General features: G+C 36.1%; 2 protein-coding genes across 2 annotated transcripts; both read right to left on the bottom strand.

The window, feature by feature from the left end:
* Window positions 1–5,842: 5,842 nt before the first annotated feature.
* LOC138907257 (uncharacterized) lies at window positions 5,843–8,060 on the bottom strand. The gene is made up of 4 exons (XM_070197815.1): window positions 7,373–8,060; window positions 6,584–7,292; window positions 6,378–6,496; window positions 5,843–6,292 (listed from the first exon to the last, which is right to left on the bottom strand). Exons 2-4 carry the CDS (start codon window positions 6,963–6,965, stop codon window positions 5,843–5,845), a joined length of 951 nt encoding a protein of 316 aa, XP_070053916.1. The 5' UTR covers window positions 6,966–7,292; window positions 7,373–8,060.
* Window positions 8,061–13,283: 5,223 nt separating this feature from the next.
* LOC104107367 (probable E3 ubiquitin-protein ligase BAH1-like 1) lies at window positions 13,284–18,863 on the bottom strand. The gene is made up of 6 exons (XM_009616152.4): window positions 18,294–18,863; window positions 16,967–17,211; window positions 16,630–16,884; window positions 14,304–14,441; window positions 13,738–13,796; window positions 13,284–13,623 (listed from the first exon to the last, which is right to left on the bottom strand). The coding sequence occupies exons 1-6, from the start codon at window positions 18,484–18,486 to the stop codon at window positions 13,518–13,520; spliced, it is 996 nt and encodes a 331-aa protein (XP_009614447.1). The 5' UTR covers window positions 18,487–18,863; the 3' UTR covers window positions 13,284–13,517.
* Window positions 18,864–22,975: the final 4,112 nt, after the last annotated feature.

Raw genomic sequence — 22,975 nt, 5'->3', positions numbered from 1 at the left:
AACCACAACTTAGAACTTTAGCTGTCGTTCTTGATCCACCATGGTGACTACCATATTGCGAAGAAGACAAGCTCCAAGAATATCACCTTGCTCTTCTTCCGGCACACACCTCCTAATCACCCCATCCGTACAAATCCGAAAAAGGTATGGCTCATTCCAATTGTAGTATTAACAATCCCTTTTGATCTTCTTTCTTTGGTTTGAAGACAATTCATCCGGAATGATATCATTCACAAGAAAATTTTCCAAGTCCTCGAACCACGGTACCTCTTTAGTTAAAAGTGCCAAAAGCCATTCATCGGGCAAAGATTCATTGATTTCAAGGCCGTCATGTGGCCTCCCCTCCTCCTCCAAACGAGACAAGTGGTCCGCCGCTTGATTTTTACTATCCTTCTTATCTTGAATGTCAATATCAAATTCTTGCAACAAAAGCACACATCTCATCAACCAAGCCTTAGACTCCTTCTTGCTCATAAGATAGCGAAGTGTCGCATGATCCGTGTGGACAATAACTCATGGCACCCATCAAGTAAGGGAAAAAATTCATAATAGCAAACACAATAGCAAGGAGCTCTTTATCCGTAACAGTATAATTGCGCCAAAATCTCCCCAACCGCTACATCATTTGCATCATACAGGAGCTCGAACGGAAAACTCCAATTTGGAGAGGTAATCATAAGAGTTGTTATCAACTTGAGCTTCAATTGTTCAAAAGCTCTCATACAATCATCATTGAAATGAAACTTAGCATCCTTCTCAAAGATTTTACACAATGGGTTCACCACTTTAGATAAATCCTTAATAAAATGATGGTAAAAACCAGCATGGCCCAAGAAACCCCACACAACCTTCACCGAGGTGAGGGGTGGAAGCTTAGAAATAACCTCAATCTTTGCCTTGTCAACTTCAATACCATTATTTGAGATCTTATGACCAAGGATAATTCCTTCCTCTACCATGAAATGACATTTCTCCCAATTGAGCACCAAATTAGTTTTCTCACATCTAGCCAACACTTTATCCAAATTTGCAAGACAATCATCAAAAGACTCTTCAACCACCGGAAAGTCATCCATGAAAACCTCAAGTTAGCTTCAACCATGTCCGCAAAAATAACCATCATACACCGTTGAAAAGTCGTTGGTGCATTGCACAAACCAAAAGGCATCCGTTTGAGAGCAAAAGTACCATATGGACATATAAAAGTGGTTTTATCTTGATCTTTCGGAGCGATAAAAACTTGGTTGTAGCCCGAGTAGCCATCTAGAAAATAATAGAAAGCACAGCCGGTCAACCTATCAAGTATTTGATCCATGAAAGGAAGAGGAAAATGATCCTTCCTTATAACTTTGTTGAGCTTACGATAATCCATACAAACTCTCCAACCGGTGACCGTTCTTGTAGGAATCAACTCTTTCTTCTCATTGGTAAAAATCGTCATGCCCCCCCTCCCCCTTCTTTGGGACACATTGAATCAAAGAGGTCCATAAACTATCAAAAATGGGGTGGACAACCCTGGCATCCAATCACTTGATAATCTCCTTTTTGACCACTTCTTGCATAGCTCATTGTGTATTCTTTGATGTTCAATGGATAGTTTAGTATTATCCTCCAAATTGATCTTATGCATGTAAAATATTGGGCTTATACCCCGAATGTCTGCCAAAGTCCACCCAATAGCTTTCTTCCTCTTTTGCAACACCGCCAATGTGAAATCAACCTGCACGTTAGTCAAACAAGAGGAAAGAATAATTGGTAAAGTAGAACAATGACCGAGAAATTCATATTGAAGGTGTGATGTCAATGTTTTCAACTCCAAAGTAGGTGGCTCTTCAATAAAAGGCTTTGTAGGAGGAGTCTTCCTATTCTCAAGATCGAAAGATAATTTCCGGGGTGCATAGTTATACGACCCCATTCTTTGCAAAGAGTTCATACATTCCATGAAACCATTCATCGTATCGTCATAAAAGTTGAGCAACACGGCCTCCAACTTATCACCAACATTAATTGTAGCATTTGTGTCATTAATAATAACGTCGTCCACAACATCCACAAATGAACACACTTTAGTGCTATTTGGTTGCCAAACCCAACTTCCTTGATTGTTGCTTCCCCAATATCCTTGGTTGCTGCCTCCCCAATTTCCTTGGTTGTTGTTGTTGTGCCAATTCCCTTGATTGTTAGAACCTCAATTGCCTTGGTTATTTTTGAGAACGCCATTGATTTTGATTGGAGCCTTAGAATTTGCTTTATTTCCCTTGGTAATTGTTCACAAATTGTACCCCTTCTTCTTTCTCTTGATAGGAATCATCTTGAGCAAAGCTACCATCATCTCGTGCATAATTTTTTACTCGGGGTTGAAATTGTGGACCTTGGTCCTCTTCTTGTTGACAAAAATATTTACGCCCTCCATATCATGAACTTGCTTAGGAGCTTGTACTTGATGAAGTTGGGCCTTAGTAATTTGAGTCATGGTTGTTTTTAATTCGTCAACTGCTTGCCCATAATCTTGCAACTATTTATAAATATGAATCATGTTGGGATCACCTTGGGGAACATTAGCTCGGAATTTCCAAGCCGAAGAAGTTTCCGCCATCTCATCAAGAATATCACATGCCTCCGCATAAGGTGCTATCATAAAGTTGTCTCCAATCAATTGATTGACCATACATTGGATCGTAGTATTAATACCATGGTAGAAAGTTTGTTGGATCATGTTGTCGTTCATATCATTGTTCGGTCACTCCTTCACCATTGTCCGATATAGCTCCCAAATTTCAAGCAAAGGTTCATTGGGCTCTTGTTTGAAAGCCAATATTTCATCCCGAAGAGTAGCCATGTGCCGGGAAGAGAATAACTTTGAAATAAACTTCGCCGTCAATTCATACCAAGTATGGATAGAATGATTAGGCATGCATTCCAACCAATCTAAAGCCTTACCCCTTAGTGAATAGGGAAAAAGCCTTAGCCTCAAAGCATCTTTCGAAATATTTGTTTGTTTGCTTTCCCAACACGTATCCACAAAACCTTTCAAATGCTTGAAAGTATTTTGATTCGACTCCCCGGTGAAATAACCCTGTTACTCGAGCAAAGTAAGTATCACATTGGTAACTTGAAAGTTTCTCGCCCTAATGCTAGGGGGGACTATGACACTTGCATAACTTTCATTGGGCAAAATTCAATATTACGCCACTTATGGTTGTAGTGGTGGAGGTGGGGGAGGGGGATGGAGGCACATTGTCTTGTTGACCACGGCCTTGGCGATTTTGTTGTAGAGCTTGAGGCATTTCATCAAGTTTCTTGTCTTCACCATCCACCTCTCCCAATGGCAAGTTTCCAAGTTTTTTGTTCGCCATTTGGAACCTATGATCACTTCAACAAATTAGAATCATAAAAGTAAAAGAAGATATTTCAAGAAACAAACTCAAGTATAGCTAACACCGTAAAAACTCTCCTGCAACGGCGCCAAAAATTGGTCACAGTCAAATAACAATTATGAAATGGTCGTTGTAATTATAATACCCAATTTGAGTTGGAGTCGCATTCCACAGGGAGTTTAAGATCGGTATTAAGGTATATACTCAAGAAGAGAACGTGAAATAGCTTAATTAGACTTTCAAATACAAAAGGTGATTGTTATCTAAGTTAACAGCTAAGAAATTAGACTAAGTAATAGCAACTAGAAATTGAATTATTTTTGGTATTTTTAATCAATTAAGGAAAAGCTTAGGGATGTAACCTTCACCTAGGTATAAACCTAATGGGTATGGTAAGGTAATACTTGCTTGGTAGATTGGGGTATATTATGACTCTCAATTCTCAAGTACCCACTCAATTCCTCTCGGTTATATAGTGGTTATGCCCAAATTGGCTTTCTCAAAACCAAATGGGCAGTAATCTAAGCAATTGATATGAATCCAAGTGGGATTTTCCCTTCTCTAGTTCAAATTCTTTAACCAAACTAGTCAAAATCTAACTAGCTCAATTTCTTGTTAGCCAAGTTTTCCTAGACTAGATTCCTCTTTCTCAAGTAAGAAGTAAGTCAAATAGGCATGAATCAATGTTTGCAACCATTAATTCTAGATATAAAGTATAAACAATGCTAAATAACAAACATTCAATCATAAACAAGCATTAATATTAGCAACCCATAAGTTTTACACACTAGGGTTGGGTCACAACCCTAGATAAAATCTAGTTATTCATGCTTGGAGACATAGAAACTAAAATAAAAGAAGTAATTGAAGATATAAACTACAATTAAAAGATAAAAGTAGTGGGTCTTCTTCAATTTTGATAACTTTCCCAAAAAATAAAATATAACCGCTACAACTGTTGGGAATACAAAAGTTGCCCTAAAAGTGTTTTATGTCTATTTATAGTGTCCAAAATTTCGCTGACAAAAAAGTCTTTCAAGAGGTTCTGTGGCCGCACTTTCTTCTACTATTGCAATAAGAGAAAATTTGCGGGTGCACAATTATTTCTGATGCACGTCAGCTTCTGCGGTCGCACAGTTTGGTTGCGGACCGCATTCTCAAGAGGCTTCTCACTGGTCTTCTGCAGCTTCTCTAAACTTATCAAACTTGTCAGTGCGACCAGCTTTTGCAGTCGCACAATTTGTTGCGCGGCCCACACTCCTACTAAACACCTATGAGGCTTCAAGGGTTTATCTGCGGCCGCACTTCAGCTTCTGCGAACCACATATTCATTTTGCGGCCGCATAATTAACTATGCGGACCGGACTTCTGTTTTGCATTACCTGTATTTGACTTGTTGAGTTGGAATATTCCTTTTTGAGTTAGATTTCTTCTTCGAGCTCCAATCCTCCAGCATGACTGCAATCACACAATCTCATTAGATTTGGAAATAAAAATCATTACTTTCGGACTAAAACTAAAGCAAAAAGGTATTAATAAGTAGTTAAAATCCACACTTATCACTAAGTGAACCAAAGGCTTGAGAAGTTATCGTGATCCTCTCCAACGGAAAAGAAGACAAAAAATGATAAAAGGAAAAAAGGAAAAATATTGAGTATTCAACGGTAACTGGTGTTAGACTACTGAAAATTGAAAATAATATTAGAGCCTCCTGTCATGAATATTGTTACTGTCACGTGTCTCTGAAGGAAATTCGAATCCCTCGTCTTAGTTCCTAAACCATCTTTTGACTATGTATCTCTATTAAGTTGTCTCGCAAAGATTAACACAGTAGTGTTTGTTTCAATTGTCCTATGATCTTGGTTGAGATGTATGTAGAACGCATGTATATTGAAATATTAACTCAATAGTTTTTTACCTTAGTTTCATTCTTACAATATGGTTGTCCTTATAATTGTTGTAATAGCCTTTCTGTTACTACCATGGAGTAGCTCTATGCGGCCATGTTATGTAAAAAGTTTCTTCATAACAACAACAAAATATGAGTTGACGATGTTTTGTTTTTAACTTTGTTCGGAAATACTAGCAGCATTTTTTGCTTTTAAAGAAATTTGCAGCCTATAATTTTGAATGTTTTAAAAATGAGTTTTATCACATCAACGTTTGAAAGGATCTTAGTTAAACAAAAAATATTAAATTATCCTTTTATTCTATAAATCTATTCATGTTCACGGTTCACAGCAGTGTTTTGGATAGCGTGCGGCGACAAATAGCGACGAGGGCCCGCTTCACTGAGGCGAGAGACGCGCAGCGAAGCGCTCGCCTTTTTGATGTGAAGCGACAATTTATACAAAAACATAAAATATTATATACATATAACTAAAAACTCAATAACAATAATATATTAATAAATATATCATTCAAAAATTAAAGACTCAATAGATAGTCATAGACTCATAGTAGATTCATAAACTAAAGTCTAATAGTCTAAAACAAGCAACGTCTATTCTTCTTTCAAGATTTTCAAATTCTACAACTTCATGAATGTTAGCATTATATTGGCTATCATCTTCTTCATCCTCGGAGTTTTCATCAATTAGGGACCGGCTTGAACTTGCTACTCCCTTTCCCTTGTAACTTGAAGAACTCCCTCTAAGACCATAGATATTCTCCTCAACTCCAACCGCCATAGAAACAGTACCCCAATCAAGATCATCTCCTTCATACACTTGTTCATCTTCATGATTTTTGGGGGCTCCAGTTAACCATTCATTTGCCTCGTCAATGTTGTCCAACAAAATTGGATCAATGGTATCGCGAGCTTCATAACGTCGCCTCAATGTTCTATTGTATTTAATATATACTAGATCATTGAGACGCGATAGCTCAAGCCTATTCCTTTTCTTGGAGTGAATCTGCGCATAAGTTGTTTAGATTAATTAATCGATACTAATAATAATATAATATAAAATATATTAATATAATAAATCTACTTCTTACATGCTTAAATACGCTCCAATTTCTCTCGCATCCAGATGCACTACAAGTTAGGCTTAGTACTTTGATGGCAAACTTTTGCAAGTTTGGAGTTTGATATCCAAATTGCTTCCACCATTCAACTATAGAAAAATATTTTAAAAGTTAATAAGTATAAATCAAATAAATTAATTTAAAGTTATAGGGATATCTATATTAAAGTTAGTTACCTGGCGACCTTATGTCTCTGGCTCTAATGGCCGCTTGTAAACCAAATAGGTCCTCTGCTTGTGAGTACCTACCAAACTCCTCCCCTATTTGATCTATCGTCGCTGAATTAGGGACCAACTTCTCAAGACATGCATGGTATCCAATCCACACCTCTGAAGCCAAAGTTTCATCTCTAGTGTTCTTGTAAAATAATCCTGGGTTCAGAAGATGGCCTGCTGCATGCAAAGGTCGATGGAGTTGATTCTCCCACCTGATATCAATTATCTCAAAAACTTTCTCATATTTTCTAACATCTCCCTCAAATGACGCTGCAATAGTCTCTTTGGCTCTAACTATGCATAGCCTCATAAAGATAGCCCATTGGTGATTTTCTCTCCCCATCCACCATACGAAGTACCTTAATCAAAGGACCACTAACTTTAAGAGCCCGAACGACGTCATTCCAGAATGATGGAGAAATAAGAACTTTGGTAGTTTCTTTTTCCGCAACTTCCTTTGCATATCTATTATCTTTCCATTCATTTGAAAGAACTAGCTTTCTCAATTTTTTCTTTTGCAAGTAAAAACTATGCAAAGTTAAGAAAGTCGTTGCAAATCTAGTCTTGGCCGGTCTCACCAAATTTCTTTCATTTGTGAATTTTCTCATCAAATTCAACAACAACGGCCTCTGACTGATGTAAGAATATACCCTGACGGCCTTAGTGAAAACTGTAAAAGTAACAATAACAATTTTATAGTTAATCCTTAATAGGATAGGACATAAGTATAAATAACTATATTAAAGTTACCTGAAGCATATGGGTTTTCCTTGAATATGTCACCAAACATCAAGTTGATACAATGGGCAGCACATGGAGTCCAATAAATATGTGGATACATAGCTTCCATCATCCTACCCGCACTAACATTCTCACTAGCATTATCTGTAACAATTTGTACAACATTTTCCTTTCCAATTTTATCAATAGTCTTTCTAAACAAGTTGTACATTTTGCTTCCATCCGTAGAAGAGTTGCTAGCATCGTGAGATTCAAGAAAAACACTCCCTCTTGGAGAGTTCACCAACACATTTATGATCATTTTTCCATTCCGTGTTGTCCATTTATCCATCATAATGGAACATCCAAACTTGTTCCATTCCACTTTATGCTCCTCAATAATTTGGTCTATCTTCTTCACCTCTTTTTTAAGATGAGTTACTCTAACTTCATGATAGCTAGGAGGCTTCATTCCTGGGCTATATTATCCTACAGCTTCAATAAATTTATCAAAAGTTTTGTAGTTAACACAGTTGAAAGGAAGCCCTGCATCATACATCCATGCTGCAAAGGCACTTACGGCGCGGTCTCTCAAAATCTTCTTGGCTTCTAAACCTAGACCTTCTTCACCTTTTCCCTTTTCTTGTTGTTTTGCCGAGAAATAAAGATTGAGAGGACCTTTTGTCACTATACGTGCCGTGGTGGATGACCCACTAGAACTATTTGAAGATATCTTTGAAGATATCTTATGAGTTTTTTTTTGGGGGGGGGGAGGTCTCATTTCACCATCTTCATCCATTTCATCATCTTCATCAATTAGATTCACCGATGCTTCAAAATTCATTTGAGTTCTTGTCACATTTTTCTTATCAACAAACGCTTTTACTTCCTCCCTAACCTCGGGCGGACAAAGGGGACATTGTACTACATTTTTAAATCCACCTATCAAATGTTGCTTGTGACGAGTTATCCCACCATTATATGTTTTTTCACAAAACACACATTTAATTGCGGATCTTGATGAGCCTTGTATAGCATAATTCCAAGCTATATCATTTCGTTTATTACTATCGGATGACATTTCAACGCTGTTTTATTGAAAAAAAAATTATCAAGTCAATATGCAATTAATTCTACTCTATAAGAGACTATAAGTCAATAATTGAAAAAAAAAACAAAAAAAAAACGGGGCCTGAAAGAAACAGAAAGTTTGTTAAGAGAAGAAGCAACCTCTGTTATTTTGCAAAAACAGGGCTTCGAAACAACCTCTGTAATTTTGCAAAAATAGAGCTTCAAAACCTCTGTTATTTTGCCAAAACAGAACCAAAAAAAATAGAGCACAAAAACAGACCTCTCTTTCTGTTAAGAGAAGAAGAAACCTCTGTATTTTGCTCGAAAAATAGAGCAGAAAACAGACCTCTGTTTCTGTTCTTTTCGACAAAAAACAGAGGAAAAAAATAGAAAGAAGAAGAAGAAGAAGAAGGAGAAAGGAGAAAGAAGAAAGAAGAAAGAAAAAAGAAGAAAGAAGAAAGGAGAAGAAGAAACCTCTGTATTTTGCTCGAAAAATAGAGCAGAAAACAGACCTCTGTTTCTGTTCTTTTCGACAAAAAACAGAGGAAAAAAATAGAAAGAAGAAGAAGAAGAAGAAAGAAGAAAGAAAAAAGAAGAAAGAAGAAAGGAGAAGAAGCATACCTGGACTTTCAATGGCTGGAACCTCAAGCTTCTGAAAGAAGAAGACGATGGCTCGCGAGTTCAGAACGTCAAAATCTCAAAGAAGCTCTGTTGTTTTGTTCAAGTTAAAGAAGATATGTTGTCAAGCCCTAATCACGACCCTTTTTGTTGAGTCTTTACTTTTTTTCTTTTTTTAAAAAAAAAAAAACAAAAGGCGACGCTATGGTCGCTTCTCGCGATACTGTCGCCTCTCACCACGCAGGCAGAGGCGAGCACTATTTCGAAACGCAACGCAACAGAGGCTCTGTGGCGACACTGTCTCGCCTCCCCTCACGCTATTAGCGCTGAGGCGAGCGCTATTTATAACACGGGTTCACAGAAAGTGTCTAAATCAAAATATACTGTTTTTTAACTATCATTTTCATATGGTTTATATATCACAATAAATGTCTAAATAGTATGTTAAATTCTTACTTAATTCTATTCATTTTCATACGTGTCGATATAACTGTTATAGAGAAGCTTAATTTTAACGGAAAACCTATTCGCTTAGGTTTAAAAATACCCTTCGTTCACCTATTTTGTAAAAATTGCCCCTAACGTCAACTTTCCGGCCTACTCATACCCTGGAAAACTAACGGCCCTATTTTGATTAAGAAAATTTTTTATTACTTATTATGTGTCAATTTTTTATTGGCTTAAATTAAAACCTCACCCCCACATCCACTTATTATCCCATTCCATGATCCAAAATATCCATACCTGACCCGTGAACCGCTTTTTAAAATGCCCTAACTTCACCTCTCACTCTCCTCTTCCATCCTACCCTCCCACTCCACATTTTTTGTAATCATCCTCCTCTATGGCCAAAGTACAATAAGTCACCATGGCTGACAGAGGACCACCATCGGCTTCAACTTTTAGATCTTCACCCTTCAACACCCGCGGATCTCCCTCACCCACTCAGATTTTTTGGCCTTAATTTCATTTTTAAATAAACATTTTTTTGTTAAATCAATTTTCTGAGTGAAATCTGGTATTCTTTGAAATTAAATTAATGGTTCATTTTAAGATTTTATGGTTTAATAAGTTATCTTTTTGACAAAATTATATTTGTTGTGCTACCATGTAGATTTTTGGAGTTAATTGAAATCATGTGAGAAAATTAGCTTCATAGTTCTTCAGCGGTGATTTAGTTGGAAAACTGTCAGCGGTGATTAAGTTGGGGAAGATGAACAAGGAAAGGGATAAGGTACCAAATAATAAATTAATAAAAAGAAAAGTATGAAATTTTGACAAATGAAACCTAATAACAATTGGATCATGAGTCGGGTATGGAATAGGGTGTTTGAGTGGCTAAAAAGGGCTTAACAGGTTGGAACGACTAAGATGGATCGTGGGCGGGTTATTTACGGATCAAATCTGGGTTAGTGGGATTTTTAATTTTGAACAATAATCAATTGCCATGTCATATATAATAAAAAATATTTTTATTCAGCAGAGGTCCATCAGAAATAAGGGCATGAATGGGCCAGATTTTTAACAGTGAGGGCAGTTTTTATAAAATAGGTGGACGAATGGTATTTTTAAACCTAAAAGAATAGGTTAGCGGCAGTTGTGGCCCTTTTCTGTAATTTTAATAAGTCGATTTTAATTAAAGGCATCCCACCTATCTTCTATGCTCATGCTATTATAATAGTCCTTTGATTAATATTTTTCAAATTGGACGTAACATTTAGGAACCTATTGTATGCTTATGATATTTTAATTTCACTTAATTTTTCTCTAAACAATAGATCATATCGCTCCAGTGACAGTGAAATTAAGAGGCCTTTGTTAACATATTTATATAGCAAAGGGACAGTGGGTGTAGCAATGAATGTTTTTTTTTCCCAATTATATTGGAACAATTATTCTATAGAAAGTACTATTCTCCTACCACTAGTAATTATTTTATATGGTACTTCAAGGTCATCACCTATAGCATTACTACACTTTTTAGTTATTATGGTTATTCCAATGTGTTTGCTATATTAATAAAAGCTCACGCCAATACAAATTATTCCTGTTTTTAAACTGAAGACTGTTATAGAATTAAATTACGCTTTTATTCTATAAATCTGCTCATGTTCACAGTTCACTGAAAGTGTCTAAATCAAAGTATGTTGTATTCCTTCTACCCATTTTTATATGTGTCTATATATCACAACAAATGCCTAAATAGTATGTTATATTCTTTCTTAATACCATCCATTTCCATATGTGCCGATTTAACTGTTGTAGAGAAGCTTAAAGGCATCTGACATCTCTTGTATGCTCATGCTATTAGAATAGTCCTTTAATTAATATTTTGCAAACTGGAAGTTAGATTTAGGAAAGTATTATTATGCTTATGCTATTTTGATTTCACTTGATGTTTTTCTAAACAATAGATTATGTCGCTCGCTCCAATATTAATTAGTTTAGTTCTCTTCTAACAGGTTCGAATTCCCAGGAATACTCGCTCAAATAATTAGTAAAGTTACACTTTTAAGTTATTACGGTTATTTCAATGTATTCACTATATTAATAAAAGCTACTACCAGCACGAATTGTTGCTACTTCTACGAATGTTTTAAGTTATTGTGTATTTGAAATGACACAATCAGGGCGGATCTACCTTAACACAAGCAGTGTCACGTTATTCATACACAATCCAAATGAAGAAACAAGAAAATAGTAAAATATAATAAAATGACACTGCTTGTTACAAAGAGCTGAGTATGTGAGGCTGCAAGTTTGAACCTCAGCAGCCTCATTTTATGTTTTAATACTTTTGTGCCTCATCTGGAAAATATACATGCCCAAGGGGGTTTGAACCGCTGACCTCTTAGAGATTATCACACTGAACCAGTGGATCATAAATTAGAGTTGAGGACAATATTACAATACATTTTCAATATTTATGGATGTTGTTGCTTCCTTTATAAGCTTTGTTATTTTTTTGGTTGTTTTTTTAAATATGCTATTATTACAGTAATTTAATCTTTTTTTCACGTTTAAAATGGTGACACCACTTATAAAAATTCCTGCATACGCCCCGGGACACAATAAATCATACTACCTCCGTTCCAGTTTATGTGAACCTATTTCCTTTTTGGTCCGTTCCAAAAAGAATGACCTCTTTCTAAATTTGGAAATAATTTTGCTTAAACTTACAATTATATCCTTAAAGAGAAGCTTTTATAACCACACAAATATTCTGGGCTCCTTTTTGAATTGTTTAAGACCACAAATTCCAAAAGTCTTCATTTTTTCTTAAACTCCGTGCCCAGTCAAACAGGTTCACATAAATTGAAACGGAGGGAGTAATAGAAACCACACAACCTATTTATATTTAATATTATATTATTTCATTGTCCATATAACCATCTGAGGTGCGACTGAAATAGAATTATCAAAACGAAGATGTACCTATTAGCAAGGTACCAAAATATTCATCCGATTGGATTATGAAAGTCTTGGTGATTCGAAGGGGTACAGTAATACCATACAAAATCCAAAGGCACGAAGGTGTTTTCAGAACTCATAATAGTTGATGAAGAGGTAATGTCATTCTACATTTGTTAACTTTACTTTACTAATTCATATTGTCTTTATTTATCACCTAAATTGTTGGTTGCATCTATAATAAGGGGTAAAGATCCAAGCAACGCTTTTTAATAAGCACGTAGAAAAGTGAAAGGGTTTCTTCGAACCAAAGAAGAGTTACTATATTATCAATAGATGTTTCGATCGTGCCAATCCGAACTACACCTTGGTTTACAAAGAACTATACTCTATCATAAAGGAATCCGAAAAAGATATTCCCACCCAAAAATTCTCAAATATTTTTTATTCTTGGAAGAGGCGGAAAAGTAAACTGACGACACTATCTTTATAGGAATAAAAGAATCATTTTAGTGCATAAATACTAGGTACTTATGACTAATTTCAGTCTCATGCTTTTCAGATGTAGTTGGTATGTTAGTTACAATGAAACCGCTTATTGGAGAAGGCCGGAGCAGTAGAAGAGAGATAATAGTTTTACTATATAATTTCTCAAAATATTAAAGAACCCAAAAATTTACTAGCATCCGCGCAACTCTGTACATATTCTAATGCTAAGGGCATGTCAATAGTACCGTACTCGTTTTACAAGTGAAATATATTCTTCTCACCTCCTGCTTTTTCCTCATTATCAAGTGCTCAGTTTTGTTAAAGTGATGAGTAAAAAGCAAGAACTTACAAATTGAAGTTTTAAGCTGCTGCTTTTGATTACAAAATTACTGCTCAAGTTACTTGACCCAGTACAAGTGAGCATGAATGCTTAAACTCAAAAAGACGTACCATTGACAAAAATATGCAGTTATTTACAGATGCTAGCACTTAATTTACACAACAGGAACTTAGGAAAATGTAAGAAAATTCAGAACCAAATGCCACTACGCAATTCTATTGCTACCATGAGACAGATATTATTAACTTACACGCCAATGAATGCCCGGCACTGATTATCCCAATGCTCCTTAACAAGCCGAACCCTTTCTACTCTCTCCGTCTGAAGGCGCTCTTTCCAATACTCAGGGCAACTGTTCGAAAAAGTGGAATTGTATTAGAACTAACAGAAGCAACAAGAACGCACCAGATAAACTCCTTCGGCGTTGATAAACCTAAATAGACCATGCATTACAGAAGAAAGATACCTTCTGCTCAATAGAATGTTAAGCTCTTCTAGACGCATAGCACCTTCATAAACTCCTTCCTGATTCACATAACAAAAAATATAAGACGAATGTTATGTTACAAAGCAAAAAACATTTACACATAATACCAGTACAAGCAAATCATAATTGGAGAAGAAATAAGCCAGTGCAGAAGCTAGAAAACAAAGAGATCAACTATAACTAAACAAAAATTATCAACGTCCCCAAATTTCTTAATAACATTAATCTTTGTATTATTAATCAGATTCTGCAAAGCAGATACGTCTTCATCATGTTTCCCACGGGTTCATAAATCCACGTGAAATCCTTTTCCTTGTTTCAAGGGGTGGATTGGCAAACTGCTATACTGTAACCAGAGGAAACAAGTCCAGGGGAATATTTTGATTTTAAATAACTTGTTTATCCTCTGACACGACAGTACCATTCAGTTAAACATTGGCAATTTGGTATCCACTGTTTACTAAAATTGGTGCTCTAAAACCATATAATTCACAACATAAGACTTTGCTTGATGTTTTTGAATAAAGAACAAACGTTTAACGAACCTCTCGGCAGAGAGGGCATTTTTCCTTATGATTTGCCGCCTGCAGTCCATCCACTATGGTCACGGATGCACCTTTGCAAGCACAGATATAGCAGAAGATATGGCCACAAGTGAGAGATACTGGGTCAAACACGGTATCCTGCATAAAAAGGCGTATTTAAAGCACTGTTTCATAGACGATACAAACTTTCAAAGTTAATCACTGCTTTTATTTATCCTGCATGTTGCTACATGGATGACAAAAGAAAATCTAATTGAAAGTTTCTGCATGGACGCTAGAATAGAAGGGAACCTTACTTGAAGTGCAAGTGCTCTGTTGAAACTTACAGAGATAACGACCTTTTAGCTTAACAACACTAACAATTGATGACACCAACAGAATTTAAAGTCAAAAGAACAAGAATGAGCTCTTTGCTCTGATTTCTATTCTCAAAACTCCATGCACACCTCCTTACAGCTGCGAGGGTAACAATTAGGTGGATATGCTCGTTGTGATAAACAATGAAGCAAAATGAGAAATGGTTTTGATGGTTAATACATACCAGATGTCTTAACTTAAGAAGTCAAGATTGAAATGGTACTAACAGTTTATGTTGTTTTGTATACAACTAATGATGTTTCGTAATAAAATGGTAGAATAGGTATAATGCTAATTTTCTTATTATGTTTTCGGATATGATTTGGGATTTTAGGTTTACTCTATCTAATGTTTTCCTTGATTCGATCACATACATAATTCGCAGAATAATACATTTGTCATATGTTTAGTTTTGCTTTATGACATTCCCAGAATAAATTATATTGTAGTTGTTTTTCTAATATCTTAAAATTTTCAGGAATTTAGGGTTGGTAATTCTTTACACAGGAATTTATAATTCGATTGTTGAGCAACTAAAATAAAATTAAGATAAAGCTTTCAAAAACTTGTTTTTTTGTTGTCTGTTGTTACATGAATCTATATCATTTAAATGTATGCAAAACTGCCCCTCCAGTTTTCTTCTTTCCTTTCACCACCACCAACAACAACCCGGTATAATCCCACTAGTGGGGTCTGGGGAGGATAGTGTGTACGCAGACCTTACCCCTACCCTAGGGTAGAGAGGCTGTTTCCGATAGACCCTCGGCTCCCTCCCTCCAAGAACTCCCCACCTTGCTCTTGAGGTGACTCGAACTCACAACCTCTTGGTTGGAAGTGGAGGGTGCTTACCACTAGAGCAACCCGCTCTTGTTTCTTCTTTCCTTTCATCGATGGTCAATTACACATCCATACATAGAGGCAGAAATAATGATAATAGATGTCCTAGTCATGTGAACTAGTGAAGTTGGTTATCATACTTTCTCAAAATTGAGCAAAAGTTTTGGACTCTAGTAGATTGGATTAGCTGCTGGATATCCTATTATTTGTCTAGTGTACTCGACGTGAGATCAAAAGACTACAATCCAGTTCGTGAGATCAAAAGACTAAAATCCAGTTCATAATACTTGGATAGTATCCAAATTCTAGGGAAGTATAATACCCAACATGGCAACCAAACAACTACCAAGTACTAGATATTTCACAGAATAGTATCTTGAATCAGCCACGTAAAAACTATAGCACCCCATCCAAGCTAAAAGAAGTCAAGAGCCAACGAATAACTATCTCTTTATCTGAACAAAGAGATCATGGACAAGCTTGCAACTTCAAAATTGAATACTTGACCAGCTCTGAGGCCTTAGCTGGTTGCACATACAAGTCGTAACCACTTATCATTGAGTCCAAGCACGGGATAAATTGATTACAGAGTAAAACGCATTCATCACTGACACTAAGAACCAGCTAACCCCAGATCACAGTTTTGCAACTATAGTGACATCAATTAAAAATGTTAAGAATGATGTTCACATTATCTAGATTTGAAGTCTGATGCTTTTCATATGCAAAGGTTTCTAATTGTTAAGCAACAGTTAGATAATTGCTCTGTATTAGAGCAAAAAGACGTGTCTTAAATCACACACCAACAAATTAGCCTTTCTCCAGAACTATGTTTCAAGCAAAATTTTGAATGTGATACAGTAAAACCTCTCTATAACATCCCTATATAACAGTCATTCACTATAAAAGTCAAGTTTTTCTCGGAACTGATTATTATATTATGTTATAATTTATGTTCTCTATAATAACATTTCACTATAGCAGCCAAAAAAATATCGGAACAGAAGAGGCGGTGGTTTGACTGTACTCAATTAAGGGGAACTCTTTTTTGGGGGGGAGGGGTGGGGTGGGGTGGGGGTGTACTTGGCTGATAACATTAAAGGAAAGATATGGAGAAAGAGCAAGCACTTACCAAGCAAATAGAACAGGTCAAATCAATATCAAGCTTGATAGAATCAAAGAGCTCACAAGTGAGAGATGGTTTCCCTTCATTGAATATCAGGACGCCACCGTCAAAAAGTGCAAGAGCCTTCTCATTTCTTGCCTTATTTTCTCTCAAATTGATGTGAAAAGCCATAAGTTCACAGAGCCAGGGGGATTGAAGGATCTCAATGTGCATACTTTGAGCTTGTGACTTGAATGCCTGACCTTGCTTAGAATAGTGAACCTACAGATAGGCATAAGTAGTTAATAAAGGAAACAAAATGACTCAGTAAATGTGTTGAATTAATTGCCCAAAAGGAAAATACCTTGTCATATTTCTTAAGTATTTTACGCATGGCAATTGCATTGATTATCGCATAGGTGACCAGTTCTCTTCCTTCTTGAACTAAAGCAATATGGTTTCCTTGTATTCTTTCTTTAAGCAAGATAAGACACTTGCGAAAACCCGAGGAGAGATGCCGTTCAAGCAATCTCTGTGCACATTTATTAAAGCAGCCAACCACTTCAGACATCTCCTTAAGGAGAGATGGAAAAAAACTTCCATCACAAACTACAGAGGAGGAAAACTTGTTAGAACTTATAGACTGAGATGAGATATATTAAGAAACAAAGAAAAAGTTTTAGATTTTACAGGCTTGAACATTGTTCTAGTGCATAAACTGTACTAAGTTAATTTGTAATGCGATAAACACTAAATTACAGAATGTAACTAGAGCAGTAAATAATGCTTATCAGAGATGCAACCAGATATTCCACATATGTTTAAGCAATATAACTTGATAGATTTATTAGCCTTATAATGATAATTGGTATAAAAGATCTACGAAACAAGAAGAAAAGTTTTTGATTTTACAAGCTTTAAAAGAATAAAAATTATTCTAGTGCATATATTGTCAAATACTCAAAATGGGGCGAATTTCTTCGTTTTTCTTTTACCAAATTCAAGCCATCTACACCAGATTAATCTGAAAATGCGATAAAAGTTAAATTCCAGGGTGAAACTAAAGCAGCAAATATGGTCATTAGAGATGTAATCAACAAGAGATTCTAAGTATTTTTAAGCAATATAAGTCAGATAGAAATATTAGAAGTTAGAACTTTATAAGATGATTGAGATAAAATATAGTACTAAGAAACAAGAAAATTCATTGATTTTACAAGTCTTAAAGTTGTCCCAGTGCATATATTTTCAAAAACTCAAAAAGGAACGAATTTCTTCTTTTTTTACTTTCACTTTTATCAAATTTAAGTTATCCTATACAAAATAATATGAATATGAACATGAGAACAAAAGCAGCAAATATGTCCATCAGGAAATGAACCAACCACAGATCTACATATATTTAGGCAAATTTTAACTCAACAGATTAACGTGTATAAGCAACGAGAGGAGTTATGCATATACAAGTTTTAAAGTTGTCCTAGTGCATATCTTGTCAAAAACTCAAAAGCCGGTGAATCTTTTTACTTTTTTTCTTTGGCCAACTTGAAGCTATCCTATAGAAAATAATCTGATTATGCAACGATGGATCATACTAAAGCAGCAAATATGCTCATCAGAGATGAATCAACCACAGATTTGCATATGCTTAAACAATTTTAATTCAACAGATTAAAATTGTATAAACAAACCTGTGCATTGATGAGGGCAAGTGGAGGTGTCATGTACAGTAGTAGTATCTGCAGCAACACTACGTGATTGGTGGCACCTTCTACACTTCTTCAATATTTTCTTCAATTTCTTAAGACCCACTCTTGGCAGCTTCTTATTATTCTGCCCTAATTGCCCCTCCATATACTCCTCATATTTCTTGCAAAATTTCATCTTCAAAATTCCCTTTCTCAATCTCGGATTCAAATTAGATGAAAGAAAAAAAAACCAGATAAACAGTAGATTCACTACGGTCACTAGCGCGAATTGTGACGAAAATCAACAAAACAGAAAATTGTATAAATTAAGAGGTGTACTTATAGTGAATACTCGATAAATTTCTGCAATTCTTATCTTGTTTTTGGATCTATCCTTAAAAAATGGTAGAAGTGACACCTTTTAAGAACAACGCACAGGAATTTTGAGAATTTCACGGAAAAGGGAAAAAAAATTTCAAAGGGTGGTGGATTTTGTAATGTGAAAGTAATCCGTATTTAAAGTACTTTCGAGCCAAAAAAAAAACCACGTACCAACAAGAAACCATGTGAAATGCCGTTATTTCTTTCAATTTCGAAACAAATTGGTTGGTGCATAGTGATAGGCGTATAATATACAACTCCTCTTTATTTCGAGTCTAATCTAATTCAAGATTCTAGGTCAATTAGGGATCGTTTGGTTCGCAATTTTCGGTTGCTGTTTGGTTTTAGATTTTTTAGAAAAAGAAGAGATATACGAATATAATATTTGTTTTTACAGTTGATATATTTAAATAAATTTTATTTTTTATCTTATTTTTTACATTCGTTTTAAAGGGCTTGTATAATGGTCTATTGCAAGGAATGAGATTCGAGTCCCACAACGGTACTACAAAGTGCTTATGCGGGTTTATATAGCCTTGAGCTCTCCCACCTCAATAACTAGCTTTTGGGTATAATTTTCCTTAGGTTGTATTGAGAGCCGGGTCAAAAGTTATAGCTAATAGGTCTTTTGCCTCATGCCCCTAATTTTGGGGGTTCCCATCTTTTTAGAAATAATAGGTTTATAGGTACTTTAAAATAATAATATTTAATACTTTTAATACAAAAGTAGACTTTTTTATATAGAAATAGAAGTAAATAATTTTTTTAGATACATAAGTAAAGTAGCCATTTGACTTATTTAAAAATAGATAGTAACCATTTGATTAGTTTTCCTAAGGTCTGAATTTGAATCGATGTTTTTCTAAATTAAAGTATTAAAAACAAATACTTTAATCGATATACCGTTTATCCGTAAAACGGTACAGTTGAATTTATATGTGGTTTCTAAATAAGTGAATTAAATTTGATCCTGAAATAAATAAATAATTAAAGAGTTACGCAATACTTAGCCTTAAGATGTAGACGAAATAGCAGGAGCAACAATTCCGGGAACAAGATTTTCGTGCACAACAACAAAAGAATCGAGAAATCGGAAGATAAGATTGGATTGAGCTTTGTATAAAATATAGTGTAAGTTTGCAAGAAAATTTGTGTCCTTTACAATGACAACTGGGCTCACTATTTATAGCTATGAAGAAGGTCCTAGGGTCGTGCCCTTCTTTAATGTTAATTATGAAGGGCATTGATGAAGATGTAACGGTGAACATAAATGTCAAATTCCTTGTAACAGGTTACTCCTCTTAATGCTATGAATATTCTCTATTGAATGCTACCAGGAGAAGAGCATTTATCAAATCTTTATGAGCATTATTCTTCCCGGTGACAAACGAAACAATTATCTTCAGTCTTTAGTCATCCCCTGTCTTGGGTACCACATGTTCCTTTCTCGGACGGCCACGAGTCATAACATATTTTACCCAATACAGATAGTCCCCCTACTTTCCGGTGACATAACTTTGTGTTACTAGAAAGTTGGTAGAAACACTCTTTCGGCGCGAATTACTATAATTCCCTCTAAAGGCTTCAGACGGTTAATTAGACACATGTCTCTCCGTATTTAATGCCCTGAACACGCGTCTTCCCATGATTCAGCACATCTTTTGCCGATTATCGAGGTAATCTTGGCCATGAATTTAGCCACCAAAACTTTTACTTATACGTATCAACTTCCACCCTTTATACTTCATAACTTTTCAAACTTCCTTCATCTAACTTGCATATTATTTCTTTATCTTTTTTCTAATTCTCTTCAAACGAAAGACCCTTTCTTTCTTACTATGCCTTCTTCCTCAAAACGTATCGGTTCCTCAAAAAGCAAAAATAAAGCCGAGGACTTTACTCCTCTAACAGTGGGCTCTATCATCCCTAGAAGTCTTATTACCACATGGGTCGTTTAACAGGTATCCTTCTTCCATACGTCCTCCGAGCGTTCCTGCTGTGAAGGAAGACTGTCGCTGCCATGACTTAGAAATTATCGCTCTTGATCTATCGGAGCGAGTCACCCTTCCCAATGAGGGTTTTACATATGTTTACATGTATCCCTTTACTTTGGGTGTGTTTTCTTTGAGCGGAGATCTTGACTCCGTGATTGCGGAGTTTTGCCTCCGTTAGCAGGTGTGTTTGGAATAAGTAAGTCCTTCTGTATGGAGGACAGTTACTTTCCTTCGGCTTTTGTACCAGGAAACTGGAGAGGAGCTAATCTTAGCTCACATGATGAATCTTTTTTCTCCCAAAATCTTCCGCGGGGGAATGATAAACCTCTGCAAGTGTAGCCACCATGCTTTATTGTCTAGCATGGATGATGACAACGACCGTGGGTGGATGGAACGGTTCATTGCAATTGTCACCGACGATATCATTCCGGCAACGGCTTCATCTTTTCCAACCGCACTCGTAAGCTATTTGTTTAGTATTTATTTTTACTAAAAAAAATTAATGGATGTATTGATCCTCCATCCTTCGTTTGTTTCAGCAACTCGATGGGTTCCATCAGTGATTGAAGGTTTGGACCGGTGGGTACAAAAAATCTTGGACGCTACGACGCCCGAGACTCGCTTGTGGAAAGAACTGGCCCCTAAATACGGGTGAAAAAACAAGAATCATGGTAATTCAAACTCATCTTGTTTCATGGTAATTCAAACTCATCTGTCTATGAAATTAGGTCTACACGCGGGCTCTAATACTGTTCCCGAGGAGGATACCATGGCTGATCCTGCTGATGCAACGAGGCTGCTTCAGGAGGAGCTTACTTGAACAGGTTGTAACGACCCGGTCGTTCGTTCTGAGAGTTATAGTCCCGTTTTCCCCATCTATCCTTATTTATGTGTTGTTCAGATGTGTTGAGTTGTATCGGGTTAGTTGGTTCGGGTCCGAAAGGAACTCGGATTGAAATAAGACACTTAGTCTCATAATTGAGAAATTTAAGTTAGAAAAGTGGATCGGATATGGATCTATGTGTAAACGACCTCAGAATTTAATTTTGATGATTCCAATAGCTCTGTATGATATCTTAGGACTTGTTGGTATATTTGGTTAAGGTCTCGAGGGGCTCGGGATGATTTCGGATGGTTAATGAGAAGTTTGGAAGTTGGAAATTTCATAAGATTAAAGTTTCAAGTGAGTTCGCATAAGACCTAAATTCTATTGAGCATAACTCTCATTATACGAAGTGTTATATGGTTTATTACCTATCAAATGAAAGATCTTTGAGTCTAGTTTCTAACTCTTCAAACCGTTCGTCATTTGGACATTCCTATAAGACGTTATGACCAAATTACCAAAGGCTGGTGGAGGAGCCTGCGGATGCGAAGCATCCGAGGTCGCATCCGAAAGAGAGGTTGGCAGTGAAGTGCAGCCATAGCGTCCAGGTCTGCATCCAACCTTCAAAGAGGAGTGAAGTGGGGATGCAAAGCATCCAGGTCCGCATACGAAACCCAGAAATCTGGGCCTATGAATACAAGGTCGGGGAATGGGGATATTTTGAGTATTTGGGGGTTAGGGTTCTTGAGGTGAAGGGACGATTTTAAGCTCAAATCAAGTCCAATCAACCAAGGTAAGATATTAATGATGTTTTGGGTTGATTATTACTCAATATACATGATTTCTAACATCATTCTTACATCCAAATACAAGATTTCATCATCAAATCCTCAAGAACACAAAAATCACCAAAGTTGTGATTTTTCAAGATTGATCTACTAGAGGTAATTCCAATGCTTCAAACTCGTTTATTATGAGTAGTTAGAAGTATTTGAAGCATTTGTTACAAGTTTTAATGGTTGAAAGATTGGATTATAAAACTCTAGTTCATGGCATGAATAGTACTTTTGAGAAAATAAGAGAGAAGGTGAATGGTAATCTTGGCGATGAAATTTATGAATACAATGAAACTATGAAATGGGTTACTAATGTTGGTCCCAATGGATGTTGATATTGTAGATTGAAGTTGCTTAGTAAAGTAGATCGTTGTATTATCATTAAGGGGTGAATTTCAGTTTCGGATCGTTGGCATTGAATTGAGGAGACAAGAAGGCATTCAGAGGTGGATATGCACGGAGTGGAAATTTCCTGAGTATTGATTAGCTTTCTCGACGTTGGGTTCATCTTGTTGAGGTAAGTAACGATTGTAAATCTAGTCCTGAGGGTATGAAACCCCGGATTTTGTATTATTCTACTATTTTTAGTGACACACATGCTAGGTGACGGTTGTGTGGGCGTGCACTGTTGGGGATTTGTGACTTGGT

The sequence above is a fragment of the Nicotiana tomentosiformis genome, chromosome 1, assembly GCF_000390325.3.
Source record: "Nicotiana tomentosiformis chromosome 1, ASM39032v3, whole genome shotgun sequence".
In the NCBI taxonomy this organism is placed as follows: domain Eukaryota; kingdom Viridiplantae; phylum Streptophyta; class Magnoliopsida; order Solanales; family Solanaceae; genus Nicotiana; species Nicotiana tomentosiformis.
Note: the sequence above shows the minus strand (reverse complement) of the source record. Positions and strands in the feature narration are given on the sequence as shown.